Source organism: Fukomys damarensis, unplaced genomic scaffold (assembly GCF_012274545.1).
Source record: "Fukomys damarensis isolate Sample0158 unplaced genomic scaffold, DMR_v1.0_HiC HiC_scaffold_17, whole genome shotgun sequence".
Taxonomy (NCBI): domain Eukaryota; kingdom Metazoa; phylum Chordata; class Mammalia; order Rodentia; family Bathyergidae; genus Fukomys; species Fukomys damarensis.
In genome coordinates, this window is record NW_022900929.1 from 33,015,760 (window position 1) to 33,034,514 (window position 18,755).

Sequence of the window (18,755 nt, forward strand, 5' to 3'; positions counted from 1 at the left end):
ATTAAGTACCACACTTTTCCAAGATTGTCTTTAAAGAAACAAATCATTACCTACATAATGTTACCTTAACATTCCTGCTAAAGTCACAGAAAAAAATGTGTTTGGGGACATTTTAGAGACAGGAGGGAGGGCAATAAAATGCTTTTATGAAAGGAAGTAACACAGACCTCTGAGAAGCAACGGCCACTGAATCGAGATGTTTTAAAAGTTTTGAGTCAGAAGCTGGGGGCCAGCAAAGCCCAGGGCCTGTGGCTGCACCAGCTGTTTTGTGTCAGAGCTGGGACTAAAAGCCACACTGTTGCCCAGCACAGTATGTAACCTTGCACATGACCTGAAGCCCTTCTCACTGTCCACAGTTTTAGTATTTTACTTTGATGATGTTTTTACTTCAAGATAACCATTAACGTTACTAAAGATGGTTAGACACACACTCCTATATCTTTGAGCCTTGTTTATGAAATGAGGGAATTTGTATGACTAAAGTCACCTTCCTGCTCTGGAATTCCACAGCTCATTAAAAAGCCACGCACAGTCTGTTGAGTTTCCAAGTGTTGCTCCTACCTGCCCAAAGTTCCACCAGCCTGGGTATAGTATTTATTATAATCTAGCCGTAACAGTAGCTGGGCCAGATCGGAGTTGATCTGATGATTCCGAACACTGGAGAGAATCTTGAACAGGAGTGAAGACTGGCGGCTAAAGCCCTGCAGAGAGAAGGACTCAGGCTGTCATCCCCTTAACTTCCCTGTTCCCTGGGGAGTCAGTGCAGAGAGGCCCCCAGGAACAGCCTTGTTAGAATCCCCCAAAGCCACCTGGCCTTCCCACAAGCCCTTTCTATCAGCTCCTGTAATGACTTCCTTAGTACTATACCAGCTCTTTAGAATGCATGGCTTTCTATGAAACGACTTTCTCATTAGGAGGAATTTAGCAGCTGGTTTCAGATGAATCTATTCTGTCATGTACTGGGGTTGGGGCAGGCTTGTTCCTATTACAGGGAGATGATACTACAATCTCAGTGAAAGGGGTTTAGTTCAAGGAAGGAAGGAAGCAAGGAGATAGGATGGGGAAAGGGCGCACAATGCCAAGGTGCATTTCAGGCTGAACAGACTACCTACTGAGGGTGAAATTATGTTTTAACAGGGAGGTGGCACATGAATCATGTACCTCACAGTCAACTCATACTGACATTTTAGTCTCTGTAACATGTTGTTTGTGTTCATTGCTTTACTGACTTGGAGAAAAGATCAGGAACCCTACAAGGGCAACACCGCCTCTGCCCTGTGGACAGACCGTGCCCTTCCTGTGTCAGCCTTGCTCACCTTCACGAGAATGCTCAGCTGGGCAGCTCCACGCTCATCCAGTGGGCCCAGGTTCTGACTGACCAGGGAACAGAAACTGTGACAGAGATCTAGGATTTCATTCAGGCAATGAAACACCTGCCCAGGAAAGAGGGCGGACATTAGAAAAAGAAGGAAGATACATCTGTGAAATGAAAGAAGCAGGAAGTCTATCAGCTGACCTCCTACACTTGACCTCACACTGCTACCCGGAAGGCCTGCTGGCCCCTCAGACGCAACACATGTGAATGCATTCTCAGTCTCCTTTCCTCTAGTCGCGTTAGACCAGTCACAAGCACCTGCACCACGGTGTGTGTTCCTGCTCGGAGCTAAGTGTTGTTCTCATGTCCACAGCACTCTTCTCTTTGCTGTGAGTGCCCTTCCCACGCTGTAGTGGTAGTGAGCCCCAGGTCTCTGTGCTGTGATCCGTGCCGTAAACTTGGCATCCACTGACTTCTGTATAAATATGTGTTTTGTCTCTCCAACTAGATTGTGAGCTCCTTAAGGGCACAGCCATGACTTATACCTCTGTATCCCCAGTGCCTTGCACTCAATAAATAAATATTCAATGAAGATGACCTGTTTTGATGCTGCTTTTCCCCATGATGCACTCAAGCTGTGCAAGGACAGGTCTACCCAGCACAGCGGCTGTGGTTTGTAGTCCTCGGAACCCTTAGGAGTGGCATCTGTGTATCTCCCTCACTGACGTAGCAAAAGGAACAGCCGGATGCCAGGACATAAACAAGGTGTAACACCTATGCTGCGGCACAGGGAGCACTCACAGCCAGCCAGAGATAAGGACAAGATCATTTCAGTCTTCCTCCTTTTAGTCCTGGGCTGGCAGCCGGCCTGAGCAGTAAGGAGTAGGATGTGTGCATCCCACTGCGGGGATTCTAATTTGAGCGCTCTGGGTCCCAGAGGATCCCGTCGTGTGGTGAAAGTTGAGAACAACTGCCAAGAGCGAGACAGGCACGTGTACTGACGCACACAGATACAGAGACAGCTGTTACTCTAGTGGTCCGTGCAACAACTTTGAAACGGCTGGTGGATCTCGTCCAACAGATCCCAGAGACAGCTGCTTTGCATTAGTTTTTCTGTAATGTCAGAAATATCTGTCTTTTGTACAGTTAAATGCATAATTCTTCTACCTACTGCTGTTCCCTCTACAATATACAAGTTCAGAAATTCAGAAACATTTCAGTTTCCTTTTAACATTTCCTTTTAGTTTTGCTTTGTAATTTGTTAAAAATGTTTGAAAATGGAACTGAACAAGGTCTTATCACGTTTCCTAGCCTGTCAACTCCAGTGCCTAAGCAAACAGCAAGTGCTGACCAGCCATACTTACGGGTTTCAGCAGGATAAAGGACTGGGCCAGCAAGTTGCTTAGGAAGTGGTCGTGAGCCATTCGGATGCTTTCAAAGTCACGGGTAGAATTGATCTGATGAAGCAGCTGTGAGAACTGAGATTCTAGCACATCTACCTGATAGACAGTGACACAAATAATTTCACCACCTTATATTCTAGTCACCTACATCAGATCTGACAGGACAGAACAGAAATTCCTTGCTGCCGCTTGTCTTCCCCAAAGCACTTTCAAGCTCACCAAAGACCACAGCCACGCAGGACATTATCTCTGTAATTCCTTACCACTTCCATTGTCTTTTGTTTTTTCCACTTCCGGTGTCTTGGGGACCCTTCTCTCCTGCCCCAGCCTAATCCCCACTCATGCTCCATCCCTCTGTTTGCTGACTTCAGCTAGTCTCATAGGATTCCACAAGCTCTAGCGAACACCCTGGGACAAGTCAAACACTGCGCTGCTGAAAGGACCCTAACTCCTATTCCCCTGTCCGGAGGGACGGGTGTAACCTAAGTTTTCGCAAATGTGAGCACGTAACTAAATACAGAGCTGCAGACCCTCTTATCTACCACCTACCACCTTCTAGACTTCATCCCTTGTCTCTGCTCCTCCCCAGCACGCACCTGGAGATAGTACTGGAGGTTATCCACCAGGAAAGCCATGTGATTTCGAAGGCGCCACTTGACTGCATCGGTCTGGTTAGACTTGAGGTGCTTGCGCTGCATCTGCAGGGCCCAGCAGTGCTGCAGTTCAGCCTGGACCCGGCGCACACTCAGCAGATACTTGAAAACAACGTTGTACCTAGGACGGGGTATCAGGGCTCTTGAGACAAACTCCAGCCCCACAACAAACTAGGACTCTGTGCCACCTGCCTCCCTCAAACAGGCAGGGAAGAAGAATGGCTGGAGACTCCGATACAGGTGTTGTAGCTCGTGTGGTTAAGGGTCACACAGCAGTCAAAATGCAACGTAAGAGTGACTCTTAGCAATGCAATTCTGAATGAAAGGGGTAAAGTGGAAAAGATCACATTTTTTTGTTTTGTTTTTTGGTACTGGGGATTGAACTCAGGTCCTTGCGCTTGCAAGGCAGGCCACCGAACCGCTGAGCTAAATCCCTTGCCGAAAAGATCACATTTTTTTGTTTTGTTTTTTGGTACTGAGGATTGAACTCAGGTCCTTGCGCTTGCAAGGCAGGCCATCGAACCGCTGAGCTAAATCCCTTGCCGAAAAGATCACATTTTTTTGTTTTGTTTTTTGGTACTGAGGATTGAACTCAGGTCCTTGCGCTTGCAAGGCAGGCCATCGAACCGCTGAGCTAAATCCCTTGCCGAAAAGATCACATTTTTTTGTTTTGTTTTTTGGTACTGAGGATTGAACTCAGGTCCTTGCGCTTGCAAGGCAGGCCATCGAACCGCTGAGCTAAATCCCTTGCCGAAAAGATCACATTTTTTTGTTTTGTTTTTTGGTACTGGGGATTGAACTCAGGTCCTTGCGCTTGCAAGGCAGGCCACCGAACCGCTGAGCTAAATCCCTTGCCGAAAAGATCACATTTAAATAAGTCTTAAATGAGCTAAAAGCAAAAAAAAACAAAACAAAAACAAAAACCCCTTTGGGGTAATATACAAAGATTTTATAAAACTATAGAGAAAGGAAAGAAAACAAGGTATTTATAATCTTAGCCACCTTGGGTGGGGAGGCAGGAGGACAGGACTGGGAGGAACACATAAACATGAAAATTAGTTGTGACTGTCATGGCTGTGTCTAGATGTCACCCAAAGGCTTATGTGCTCACAGGTGGGGCTTTTCAGAGGTGGCTGGATCTAGTGCATGAACGTGGATTGAAGGTGTGCAGAACTGCTTTAGTCCACTGGATTATCATAGCTCTGCGTTTGGGTAATGGGAAGCTGTGCCCTGGAGGTATGGCACTACCCAAAGGCTTGCAGCTTGGATAGGATAAGAGGGAAAGGGAGGGTTACTGCTTGCTGCCTCCTGCCTGCTCTGCCATGGAACCCTGCCTTAGAGTCAGCCAACTATGGACTGAAACCTCTTCAAACTGAGCTAACTAAACCTTTCCTCGTTTAACTTTGGGTGTCAGGTATTTTGTCTCAACAAGGAGAGAAAGAAACTAAGAGTGATACAGGATGATGGGATAGCAGGAGGGCCTTCCACGAACCAATAATAAGAGTGTATCATGAACCAAGGATTATGAGGAGCCTGATTCTCTGTCCCAAAGGCCCAAAGAAGAAAATCAGCTTCTCTCAGTGACAGCACAGCTCTGCCTTCCATGAACTCAGGGCTCACTGCATAATGTTGAACTCTGTACTGAGAAGACATGGAAGAGCAGCTGGTTCTTTGAATAGGAGGCATGATCTGCTCAAAGGCAGACCTGCAAGAAGACAATTCAATTTTACTTGGTTTTAAGTCTTTTTTAACAAACATTGAAATAGTAGACCCTGTGTGCTGGGAGGCTGAGGCAGGAGGATCACAAGTTTGACCCTACCCTGGACAAGTGAGACCCTGCCTCAAAATAAAGGGGGGGGGGGCAAAGGACTTGGAGCCAGTCCCTATATCACCCCCCAAAAAGGGGGGGGCTTTGGATACTGATAAGAACAAAGCTAATTTAAAGACGTTTTTAGATAAATGGGATTACTATTAAGTTTTCCTGGTGTGTTGGGGCTTTGCAGCTGTGATGGAACTGCCTCTGTGCACTCTGCAGCAGCCAGGTGAAATGACTGTCTTGGGGCTCACTCTCACGGCTCTGGTGTCTATGGCCAAGGGACAGGTGCAGCAAGCAGTGTGATGCTGGTGGCTACTGAAGCTGGAGAATGTGGACGAGGGAGCTCTTTACAGTCTGTACTTCTGTGTATATTTAGAATTTTTCATAATAAAAGCTAAAGAACATTTCTAGATCCTCCCAGGGTTCAGAGTGTGTTGAGCAGGGAGGTGTGGGCTGTGACCTACAGAGCTGCAAGCTGTGGTGCATGGGGCTCCTGGACGAGATCTGTGTACCCTACGGGCTGCCCATCTTAGCTCTCCCTGCGTGTGCCCAGGTCTTCCCAGACAGGGCTGGAAGAGGAGATGGGCCTTCTGCTTTCTTCTATTCCTTGAGCCTCACTGAGCGTGACAGCTTCCCTGCCGCTTTCCTGAGGAGGAGATTCTCCCACCTCCTTTCCTGGAGCGGTGCTTCCCTTGTGGTTTGGGGACATGAGGTCCAGACCAGAACAGCAACAGTACAGGCAGACTCTTGTAAAGAACACGGCTGGTCTCAAGCCATGTTGGTCCAACTCCCTTAGCCATCCCTGTGGCTTGGCTGCCCCGGTGACCTCCCTCTTGGGGAAGGGGGTGGATCTCCCAGTTGCTAAATCAGGCCCGAGAATCTCAAGGAGGGCAGGATTTAGCTCAGTGGCACTGTGCCTACTGTGTAAGCGCAAGGTCCCGAGTTTGATCCCCAGTACAAAAGTCGGGGGGAATTTGTCAGGTCTATGTATTATTGTGATCTGGCTGCCCCTATAGAGACAGCAGTTCCCACTCTCTGATTTACAGATAGTCACAAACTAATTGGGTGACTCTCTTGTTCCAGCCAGTTCTGTTCCTTCAATTTTCCTCCCTTGGAAGGTGGGTAATGTTTACGTGTGAGACACTAGGAATACTCACTTTTCCAGTACAGCTGGGGTGAAAAGAATGTGCAGAGGCCACTGTACTTTGTAGGAAAGGCCCAGGGCTGCCCAGCCAGATGCAGGGGCTTCCCGGGGGGAAGTTTCCCGAGAAGGCCCTTCTCTTGCCTGAATGCCATCTAGGATAAAGAAGAGGAATAAGGGATGACAGAATCAGATTCAACAAAGGTGAGCAACATTTGTGAAATGAGCTTACTAGAGAGACTCAGAGGCAGTGGGCAAGGAGATTTCCAAGTGACGATCTCCTGTGGGGGCTTTCAGAGTCTTTCAGCACTAAAGCTGGAGGCTGGAGAAAACAGGCCATCCCACGAACACCATGGCCTGGCCATCTCACTTAACTTTTCTAGGCTTCCAGTCTTTCTTTTTTCTCTTGTACATGAGAAGAGGACTGGACTGGATGCTAAGGCCTAAAGTGATAATTACCTGGTGTCTATGGAGGTGGGAAGCAGAGGTGGGAAAAACAATATGACCAGAGGAGCGGAAAGGTGCAGAAAAAGGCAAACCTTTGTGCTCCTTCCCATGAAACTCGATGGTCAAGTGCAACAGAGGGAGAAGGTTGTCGTCATCCAGCAATACCTTGTGTGCTGACTGCTGAAAAGCCACATTCACATCTGCCAAGAAAGGACGCAGGTTGACGGCCGTGGCTGTGGGACACAACGGACAGCTACTGCTTCTGCCTGATCAGCATTAGCTTCTTCACCCTTTTGCTGGTGAAGTGCTGTGCAGAACCATCTCTGCCCCAAACAGCGCAGATGGCTCTGTGTGTGGCACCGTGACCTGGTTCTAGGGCTGGCTGGTGTGCCAGGCGTGCACACAGAATGTCACGCTCTTGTGCACACTAGTTCAGGATATGAAAGTGACCCAAACCAGGCCAATCTGGAGGCTCTACTTAGATACTTTTAAAACAGTGGCGCTCTTCTTGTGAGATTAACAGGAACTTAATACACTGGAGCGTATCTTGCTACCACTTGGGATGGGCTGTCTAAAACAAAAGGCAGAGATGAAGGACAGGAAGAGATACTAGGTACTAAAGACATCAGGTGAGCCCCAGGAGAGCCACCACACCTCGGGGCTTTCCAGATGTAAGAATCAGTAGGTTCATCAGTAGGTTCTTTCATTTCTTGTACCCAATTTACGTGTTTGAACTGCAATTTTTCTTTTTCTTCTTTTCACCTCTCCCCCTCTTCTCTTTCATTTCTCCCTCTCTCTTTCTGTCCCGGGAATCCATACATGCTCAGCAAACACCCACCATGAAGCTACATTCCTGAATTGGATTTTCTTATATCTGCCACCAAAAAATGTTAAGTACAATGGACATACATTCTTTTATTGAGTCAGAAGAAAAGAAACACCATGTATTTTTTTCCTTTACCTTTTTCCCCCACTCCGGGACTGGGGATCAAACTTAGGACATTGTGCTTGCAAGGCAGGCGTGGTGCCACTGAGCTATATCCCTGGCCCTATTCTTTTCTTTTTTGCTCTGATCCTTACCCAACTCTCTCCATAGAGTCTGAAGGAAAACAGCCATTAACTATAGGGGTGGACACTTTGTTGAACTAGGCCTTAGTGTCGGACCTCTTTACTGATACAGGATAAGCATGTGAACCGGACTGGGCCAATCAAAACCTTTTCCCTGGAATTCTTTCCCTTATGAGACACCAGGGGGGAGGCTTGTTCTGATGGTCCCAGAAAGTCTGCAGAGTACAAGAGATACAGCAAGACACAGGGAGAGAGAAAACTGATAGTATCTAAGTCCCTCATTTCAGTTGTTTGAGGTCCAGTTATATTCCTGCCCCACTCTTGTTTTAGATAGACAGCAAATAAATCCCCCCTTTTAAACTAGGCTGGCTCAGGGTAGGTTTCCACTGTCCATAACAGAAAGAAGTCTATGTAATAAATACTGTTAGACTAAGTCCCAACAGGCCCTATTGGACAGAAGTGCTGCATCTGGCGAGACAAAACACCTGGTGTGAGGCCCGCACCAACTCATCACAGACAACCACCAGGCAAGGTGCTGATACTAATGGCCATGGCCTGAAGCCGACCTGCAAGTCTTCTTCCTCCGGAAGCACTGCTCTGTGACTCACCAGGCCACTCGCATGTGGAGCAGGCAAGAAGCACCCTGAACTTCAGCAAGATGGACATTTGGGGGCCACAGGGTAATTACCATGCTCAGTTACTGCAGTGGGCGGCGTTTTTAACATGTGCTGAGCCGTGTCAATGAAGGCCTGAAACAGTTCTCCTCGTCCCAGAAGGTAAAAGTCTTTAATGATCTAGGGAAATAATTTCAGTTTGCAAATCAGTAAAGCAGGGCCAGAGGTCTTTACTACCCCAGTCTCACCAATCTGAAGGACATGGGTTTTGGCATTTCAAAAAGGCACATGAGCAGCTCCTCACATGAGGGTGATAATCATTTATTCAATGGCAACATAATTATATTAAACAGAAGAAAGTAAACGGGGTTTTTAGCACAAGGTATCATCTGCTTAGCTGAGTAAGACCCTGTGAAGTCTGGGTACAGGCAATCAGGGCTCTCAGAAACAGTTAGTGAATGGAAGTCTGTGTCTGCCTGCACCACTATTGGAATTAAAAGAACAGCTAAGTTATTACCTTCAGCTGACCCAGTAAATCTGACTCTTCTACCATCAGCTTCCAGAGATGCTGTGAAAACAACCACAGAAGTTTATTTCAATGCAACTCCCACAAATCCAGCCACGTGCTGAAGACTATACACACACTGATTCAGTTACTCCCAGCAGTGAGCAAACAGCTTGACAATGAACAAAAGCACGAGATATAAATGTCCTGAAATTAGTGGTAACAGCTGCACAACATTATGAATATATTAAAACCTAATGATGTGCACCACTTTAAGATGGCTAAAATGTTGACTATTATGTTCTGCTTTAATTTAGTTAAAAAAAATTTAGTTTAAAAGTATGATTTTACTACATTAAAGCTTGAAGGAGAAAAACCCTGATTATCTCAACAGATACAGAAAAAGCATTTGATAAGATTATATGATCACAATTATGTTTTGTTTTGTTTTGAGACAGGGCCTGCCTCTCTATATAGTTCTGAGAAGAAATTACTCCACTCCTCCGGATAGAATTGGGCAACTATGAGTTAACAGGGTGACTATGTTCTTTGTGGAATGCACCTGAGTAACCATGACAACTTCTTTAATCTGTCACCAGAGGAGCACAGTGGACTCAGTCCTTCCAGAACTCTTTGCTCTCCCCCTCTCCACTGCTCTGCTATGTGTAAATCCTGCTTGCTACATTCCCAGGGAAACACCAATGGAATTAAACTTCTGGATGTAAGAGGAGGTATGTACAGAAGAGCAAACTTCTATTCCATGACACAAGTCCCCTTTAAGCCACTGGCTAATAGAGCCACTTCTGCTTCTATCTCACATGTTTTAGAGCTTTGTCTGGGAGTTGTCCAGTTTCTTGTTGCAGTTCAGGTTATCCTTGAACTCACTATGTAGCCTAGGATGGCCTCAAACTCACAGTGATCCTCCAGCCTCCAAGTGCTGGGATTATAGGTGTGCACCAACACACTCAGCCCAAACTGTCTGATTAACAGATAGCATCACTATTTTCACAAAAAGTCCAAAACAATGGACACTCAGAGCATGAGAACTATTAAGAGAATTCAGCCAGATTAATGATAAAAAATGCAAAATTTAAGTGCACAGCTTTAGGATTTGCCCAGTGAAGGGATCAATGACACTCAAGATGCAGAGATTCCCCACCCTGGAGTGGGCCCCTTTCACTTTACCCTGGAAACGGTCACAAAGTAGGAAATGGCCTCTGCTGCTCCTACAGTACACATTTCTAGACAAAGTAGCTGACATCCCCAGGGGAATATAAGCTCCTTATACCGCACACCAAGCCCTGCCACCCTGGTATACTGACATGACTAGGGGCCTTCTAGAGCTCCCTGACAAGACTGAGGTACCTGTCACCCTAGATGAAGAGTCTTGCCTATCATCAAGAATGCAGGAACTCCATGGTTCCCCCTCTGCCAGCAGTCCCTGTCCAGTAACTGGTGAGTTCAGAGGCATAGCAACCTTACCCCAAGCCCACCTGGGATGTCTCGGAAAGACCCTCAGAGCATCAGAGCTCTGTGCAGAACTGGTCAGGGGCACCCACCACAACTGTGCCACAGTGAAACTTTTCCCCAGGCTTAGTTCTGCTGCCCCTAGTTCTTGCAGCTAATTCTTAGTCTCAGAATCTGCCTCCTGGAAAATCTGACCTATGACACAAAACAAGAATTTAAAATACTACTTCTTCTTCTTTTTTTTTTTTGTACCGGGGATTGGAACTCGGGTCCTTGCGCTTGCAAGGCAGGCCACCAAACCACTGAGCTAAATCCCCGGCCTAAAATACTTCTTGATATGCTTTAAGTGGTAAAGATAATAGCAGTATAAACATAAAGAAAAAAATCTGAGTTGTATGAACAATTAGATATCCACATGCAAAAACATCAAAACTTGATTTATACCTTATACCACAGAAAAATGAACTCAAATGATCTGAAAAATCTTAAAATTTTAGGAAGAAACCAGGGAAGAATTTTTTGTGAGCTTGGGTTAGGCAAAGATTTCTTAGTCACATTAAAAACTTGTCCATTATAAAAAAATGAGGTAAATTGTACTTCATCAAAATTAACAACTTCTGCTGGCCGTGGTGGTGCATGCCTCTAAACACAGCACTCTCGAGGCTGAGGGAGGAGGATCACCTGAGTTTGAGACCCTCCTGCACTCTGGGATCTGTAGTGAGTTCAAGACCAGCCTGAATTACAGTGAAACCTTACCCCCTGAAAAAAAGATTTTTACAAAAGACCATTAAAATGCAAACTAGGGGCTGGCGATTTAGTTCAGTGGTGACCCTGCCTGCCTCAAAAGCCCAAGGTCCTGAGTTTGATGCCTGGTAACAAAACAAAACAAAACAAAACAAAAAAAAAGCAATTTAACTTATAGTGAAAGGAGAAGACAGGTGGTTGCTTAGAGAACAGGAGGGTAGAAAAAGTGGGATAAAAGGAGACAGGTAGAAAATAAAGGATGGAAGGGAAAAAAATCAGGTAAAATGATCCTAGACAAAGCAAAATAGTGTGACCTTAATAACATTTAAGCCCCTTATCTCTCTTCTCACCAGTGATAACAGAGAACATTACATATACAGAAAAAGAAAAATGTATAGATTATGTGTGTAGATGCACCTAATATATACCCTCAAAATGAGCAACCAGAAAACATGTAGGGGGCTGGGGACTTAGCTCAGTGGTGCCACTGCCTGCCTCGTAAGCGCAAGGTTCGAGTTAAATCCCCGGTACCAAAAAAAACAAAAAACAAAAAACAAAAAACAAAACATGTAGACTCTACACTCAACACAATACACATTCTCTGGGTACATACACAATAATTAAAGCCAAAGAACATACTGTATTAGTCCATAAAGGAAGCTGCGCAAAATTCCAAAGAACTGGGAAGGAAGGGAATTGGGAGAAAAAGAGGGATCAAGATATACCATGTAGATTTTTACCTGATCTGTTTTCTCTTTCACTTTGATTATGGTATCCTCTAAAAGAGAAACTTTATAGTAATATAATTCCTGCCACCTGCCTTGAAAGTGCAAGGTTCTGAGTTCAATCCCCATTACAAAAAATAAAAAAAGAATATAATTCATTAAAATGTAAAATACATGACAGCTTAAGGAATAACAAAGAATAAACTCATGTATTTACTGAAATGCTGAAATTTCTCATTCATAGCTTTAGCACTTCCAGATTATGTGACTTCCTTTAAGAGTGATTTGGAAATGCTTAAGAAATTATCAGAAGATGGCATAATCAATTTTAATGAGTGTGATGATAATGAATCAACTCCAGCGCATAAAGCATACTATAACCCATACCATAAAGATAACTTTGAGGACTTTCAGGAAGATATCAGAGTGGTGAGCAGCAGAGAAAGAGCATCTCTGAGATTTGGTGTCCTGACACTGGAATATGGCAGCATGAGGAAAAGGAGAGAAGTGGGTGCCCACATCTCAGGAAGGATCTGAAGTGAGAATTGAAACTCACAGGGCGAGCCAACAGAGAGACTTCAATGAAGAGGAAGGAGACAACAAGCAGTGTTCTCTCCGAGTTTGGACTCACAAATGGGAACAGCAGGTCAAACCTGCAGACATAGGCTGATTACTGGTATCCCTAGAGGCCTCCACAGAAAAACACATCAGTAAAACAGAGCAGTGGATGCAGCAGACTGTAGTGCTGGTGTTATTTGGGTTCAGATATCACCCAGGAGAGGGTGATTAGCCAGTAGCCATCTTGGAGAAGTGCCAACTGAGCTCAGAATTCAGAACAGCTTTGGGCCAACTGCATCTAGTGGCTTGCAGTGTCTTGGAGAGGATGCGGGGTTCAAGTCAGCAGGAGTTTAGGGAGCAGAATTCAAGTTGGCAGGGAGCCAAGTTCAAGCTGGCAGGAGGTACATGGGCCATTGCAGGATTAAAAAAAAAAAAAAAAAAAAAATCCAGTCCCAGTGTCATAGCCAGAAACCAGCCTGAACTTCAGTCTGAAACAAAGGTGCAGTCCAGTTGGGATTATCCACTACCCCTGGCTAGCTTGTTGGGATGAAGCAATTTGACTCTGGACTCTGTCTACCCACATTGTCTGCCAGTGACAGCACAGACACACCCTGAATTGGCCTTCATTGCCCCTCCTTTTGTAAGAGCCTGACTGAACCAGAGCGACTCCATGTTGACCAGCAAACGACCTAGAGACTGTCGCTCCCCCCCATCGCTTATAGGATAACTAATGATTGTGAATTGTTAGGTAACTGCTTTGAGGTAGCTGGGAAACTAAATGAAAACTGTAGTGAACACAGAGACCCAACACAAATCACGCCACTCCTTACTTGCCTGTAGTTGAATGTTCTGAACATTATAATCTAAGTTGTAAATGGAATAATGGATAATCGATCTGCTGATCATTAGTACGTGACGGTCAAGTATATGCTTGATGACCACTAGCTCAGATCAACTGATTCTTTGCCTTTGTCCTCTTCCTGGAAGTTTTAAGGGTAACCCCCCCCCTTAGCCCTATATAAAATGGCCTCTGTTTCTGAGCTAGCCGCCTCTCTGAGCTACTTGGCTTGGGGAGTGCCGTCTGGCCAGACTAATAAAGGTCTATTTGCCAACTTGCCTGGTGTGTTCCTTCCTGGGTGACTCTCGCTGTGCGACAAGCTCCTGGAGCCTCGCTGAGCTTCTGAGCCCAACATCGTGAATGCCTCTTGGCTGTTCACGCTCCAGGAGTAAAAGTGAGACTTAAGTCTTACATCTTGGAGGCCCCAGCGAGATCCCCAAGTGGGAATTGTAAATCCGGCCGAGATTCTCTGTTGCAGGATCCAGCAGGAGATTCTCAGACATAGACCTGAAAAGCCTCCGAGGTAAGTTTTGAATCGGTTGCAACCATGTGATGTCAGGATAGAGGTGGCTGACGAGCCGGGAAGCCTCACCTGACCCCGGCCCTGACGAGGATTTCCGGGTAGAATCTAAGTTCTTTTTCTTTTGTGTGGCACCTGTGTGTCTTGTCTGTGTCCTGTCTGTTGAGTGTTAACTTTACATTCATTCCTAGGAACAAGATGGGAGGATCGAGCTCCAAAAATACCCCATTGGACTGTTTTCTCACTAACTTTAAATTGGCTTTTTCCCCTGAGCAGGAAGATGAATATGGAATGAAGTTTTCTCGAGGGAAACTCCAAACCCTCTGCAACTTGGAGTGGCCCATCTTTGGAGTGGGCTGGCCAGCTGAAGGTTCTTTCGAACCAAGACTTTGTCAGACAATATGGGCAAAGGTCATTGAACACCCTGGCCACCCCGACCAATTCCCTTATATTAATATCTGAGCCCAGGCCTGTGAAGAACCTCTGGCATGGTTGCAGCACTGCTCCCTGTGCACCAGTTCTCATATTCTGGTAATGATACCAAATGGGACAAAGTCTGCAAAGCGGCAGGCACCCAGGCTGGTGTTCACCCAGGAACCAGACCCCTTAGAGCCTACTGACCCCGGGTTAAGACCCCCTCCATATGCAGGACCATCCCCTGGGGAGGCAGAAGTTAAGTCCATCTACCCATCTCCCCCGAAAGGGGAGATCCCGGATTCCACCACCTCTCCTTCCCGTACCCAAGGGGGCTCTACTTATGGGCCCCCGGAGGTGCTCCAGGAGAGACCGGACCCAGTCCCTGTGCTCCCATTGAGAGAAATAGAACAAGGTCATTATGTATACATTCCTTTCTCTACAAGTGATTTATATAACTGGAAGCACCAGAATCCCCCATTCTCTGAGAAGCCGCAAGCCCTAATCTCCCTCCTTGAGTCTGTGTTTAATACCCATGACCCCACCTGAGATGATTATCAGCAACTTTTACAGGCTCGTTTCACATCCGAGAAACGAGAAAGAATTAGAAGACACGCTATTCGGTCAGTGCTGGGGGTAGCTAAGGGGCTTGTTGACGACCAACAACAACAGGCCCGAGTTGAAGCACAACTCCCCATCTCCCGTCCCAAATGGGAATCAAATTCCACCAGAGGTAGGGAAGCTCTTCGCAACTACCGTCAGCATCTCCTGGCCAGCCTTAGGGGAGCTGCCCGCAAGCCTACCAATTTGAGCAAGGTAAGCGAGGTCCTACAAGGGCCTGAGGAATCCCCCTCTGCTTTCCTGGAGTGTTTACTGGAGGCGTACCGCACGTACACGCCAATTGACCCAGACGCTCCAGCGAACAGGCAGGCAATTAATCTGGCTTTTATAACTCAGTCGGCCCCAGATATTCAGAAAAAAATTACAGAGAATTGAGGGCTTTGAAGGAGAAAATAGGGAAAAATTGATAAATATAACAATGAAGGTGTTCACAAACAGGCATCCACCCGAAGATAGAATAACTAAAAAGATGACAAGGACAAATATAATGATGATGACAGAAAAGGGTTTTATACAGAAGGGGAAAAAAATGAAATGGAAAAATAAGAATTTAAACTAATCGGAAAAGAAGAAAATTCTCCAGAACAGGACTTGCGGGAGATAAACAGCCAGGTGGAGACCATCCACCCAATGGTACTGAACCCCTACACACTGCTGAGCCTCATTCCGCCTGCACATATATGATATTCAGTTCTTGATCTCAAAGATACATTTTTCAGCCTGCCCCTGGCACCAGTAAGCCAGCCGCTCTTTGCATTTGAATGGACAGACCCGGACACTGGAACTACTGGACAATTGACATGGACTTGATTGCCACAAGGCTTTAAGAACTCCCCCACACTGTTCGGGGAGGCTCTCGGCAGAGATCTACAAGAAATAAGAAAAGCTTTTCCCTATGCAACTGTTCTCCAGTATGTAGACGACCTCTTAGTGGCGACCACAACCGAGAAAAAATGTCTCACAGCCACCGAGGGACTCCTAGAGGCCCTACAAGGTCTGGGATGTCGAGTGTCCTGGAAGAAAGCCCAGCTCTGCAAAACCAAGATAACTTACTTGGGTTATGTTCTTGAAAAAGGAAAAAGAAAGTTAGCTGAATCCAAGGTGTCAGCGATCCTTCAGATCCCCACATCCAGCTCAAAAAAACAGGTACATGAGTTCCTGGGGGCCATAGGATACTGCAAAATCTGGATACCTAGCTTTGCTAAAATTGCCAAACCCCTGCATGAGGCTACGGCGGGGGAAAACGCACCCCTTGAAATATTTTCACTGATAGCCGTTATGCTTTTGCTACTGCCCATGTATAAGGAGAAATATACCAGAATAGAGGACTTTTAACATCAGATGGGAAAGAAATTAAAAACAAAAGTTGAGATATTGGTTCTGCTACAAGCCATCTGGCTGCCAAGGGAGGTTGCCATCATTCACTGCCGTGGACATCAAAGGAATTCCAGCCCTGAAGCGACTGGAAACAATGCAGCTGACCAGGCAGCAAAACAAGCTGCCCAAAAATCAGTGGGAAAACAAATGGTGCTGCTACCTACACCCGTGCTCCCAGAGAGGCCTGAATATACAGAGGAAGAAATAACGGAGATGAATAAGAACCACTGGACCAAAGGAAAGCATGGATGGTGGATGACAGATAAAGGGAAGGTCGTTTTGCCAGCCACGGTGGCCGACACTTTACTAAATGAGCTCCATGAATCCACCCACCTAGGAGAAAAGAGGATGATGGCCCTGCTACGGCCCCACTTTGTCAGCAGAGAATTAGCCCAGAAGGCCGGGGACAAAGTGAGACGGTGCCCCACCTGCCTCAAGATAAACGCGAATTGGGTAACTGGGCCCCCAGGGGTCCGATATAGGGGACTGACTCCCGGAGAACACTGGGAACTGGACTTCACCGAAATGAAACTAGGCATATATGGTTACAAATATCTGTTAGTTTTCATAGACACATTCTCAGGATAGATGAAAGCATACCCTACTAAAAAGGAAACAGCTGAGATAACAGTAAAAAGCTCCTGACTGAAATAATTCCCCAATTTAGCTTGCCCTTAACCCTGGGGTCTGACAATGGCCCAGCCTTCATGGCTAAAATGTCTAAACTGATTAGCCTAAGCATTGGAATTAGATGGAATTTACATTATGCTTACAGACCTTAAAGTTCAGGACAGATAGAGCTAACAGAACACTAAAAGAGATTTTAACTAAATTAAGCCTAGAGACTGAATTAAGTTGGGTGGAGCTTCTCGCTTTTGCTCTGTTGCATATTCGATATACTCCCAAGCCTCCTCTGAATCTGTCACCCTTCCAAATTATCTATGGACATACTCCCCGCTTGATTCCCCATATAGATATGGAATTAAAGGAAAAATTCTCTCATCTGAGGTTGCTTAAGTCTCTGAGAGCTTTACATGAAATACAGTCTCAACTACAAGACCAGGTTAAAGGATCTCTGACCCTTCCTCATGAGAAACCTCTATAGCCACTGCCCTATAAGCCGGGAGAACTGGTTTAATATTCACAGATTTGACTTCAAGACTTTGGAACCACGGTGGAAGGGGCCTTTTCCAGTTGTCCTGTCTACTCCTCTGGCTGTGAAGGTTGCAGGACACCCGACGTGGATCCATTGCAACCACCTCACGCCCGGACCGGACAACAGCCCAGAGACACATGGAAAATGGAGCGTCATCAGCAAACCCAGAGAATTGAAAATAAAACTCTGCTCAACTGGACCTTCATTATGATCTGGGTGATTTCCCTTGGGACAATAATAGCGTTGTCTGAAGAGGACTTAGGTCATACTAAAAATATTTGGGTGCAATTAGCTGAATCCTTAAATTTGTCTGAAATATGTTTAAATGCTGATGTGAATTTTCATTATGTGCTTGGAAGTTATTTGGTTCCAATATGCACCCCACTTGAAAATATTAGACCATATACTATGTTTAAAAATTTCCCACAAATAAATCTCAGTTATTTGGATAGTTACAATTGGGGACAAGTGACATGTTACAAACCAAAGAATGCTATTAAGCTATATACCCCTCGAATAGCTATGTCCAATAAGACTCTCTGTGCCAAATATAAAGGTTGTACTTCCCAGTGTTTAAATCTTAAACAGATATAATAAAATGTTCTAGAGAACAAAAGATTCCTTACAGCAAATGCCATATTACTTTTCCACTGGGATGGTTTTATACTTGTGAGGGAATAACTTATAATTACATCCCAGCAAACTTGACCGAGGCCCACTGTTGTCTTAGTAAATTAGCAGTCGTCTTACCTGACAGGGGAGAACTCTCACTAACCAACAGAACAAAACGCTGGTCTCCCTATACTTCACCAGGCTGTGATGATGATGTGGGACTTTTAACAGATGCTCAAGTTATTCCTATGATTATTTCTGTGATAGATATACCCTCAATTGGAATACATGCTGAAAAGGCAGTTAGGAAACTGGCTTGCAAGATAGTTAAAGGGTTAAAAACCACCTCTACTGCGCTGGCACTAATTAATCAAGAACTCCAAAAACAGAGACAAACAATTTTAGATAATAGGGCGACAACTGATTATCTGCTATTATTTCATCACCAAGGTTGTGAGAGGGTTAAAAATATGTGTTGCTTCAATTTAACAAATGGGCCAGCTATAGAACAAGACATAGAAAAGCTCAAAGATTTAGCTACAAAGATTCATAATGAACAGATAGGATGGGATTTATTTAAATGGTTAACAAGTTAATTACCTGACATTACCTGGATAAAACAACTGATACTCTGTGTAATGGCATTAGGATTTTATATTGCAATAACTTGTCTTTTACAATGTGCTCCTTTATTAAGGCCCAGAGTCAGATATAAATAAATCAAAGATTTGATTTAGGTCCAAAAATCAGTGGAATGTAAG

At 45.3% G+C, this 18,755-nt stretch overlaps 1 protein-coding gene across 1 annotated transcript in view; it reads right to left on the reverse strand.

The window, feature by feature from the left end:
* The window catches only part of Tubgcp4 (tubulin gamma complex associated protein 4), a 46,032-nt gene that overhangs the window by 1,575 nt on the left and 25,702 nt on the right, over positions 1-18,755 (reverse strand). The window contains exons 10-17 of the mRNA XM_010624827.3: positions 8,975-9,025; positions 8,532-8,637; positions 6,868-6,975; positions 6,345-6,483; positions 3,315-3,492; positions 2,680-2,814; positions 1,317-1,433; positions 562-701 (exon numbers count right to left, since the gene is read on the reverse strand). Of these exons, the coding sequence (XP_010623129.1) occupies positions 562-701; positions 1,317-1,433; positions 2,680-2,814; positions 3,315-3,492; positions 6,345-6,483; positions 6,868-6,975; positions 8,532-8,637; positions 8,975-9,025 (974 nt within the window). The remainder of the gene's footprint in view (positions 1-561; positions 702-1,316; positions 1,434-2,679; positions 2,815-3,314; positions 3,493-6,344; positions 6,484-6,867; positions 6,976-8,531; positions 8,638-8,974; positions 9,026-18,755) is intronic.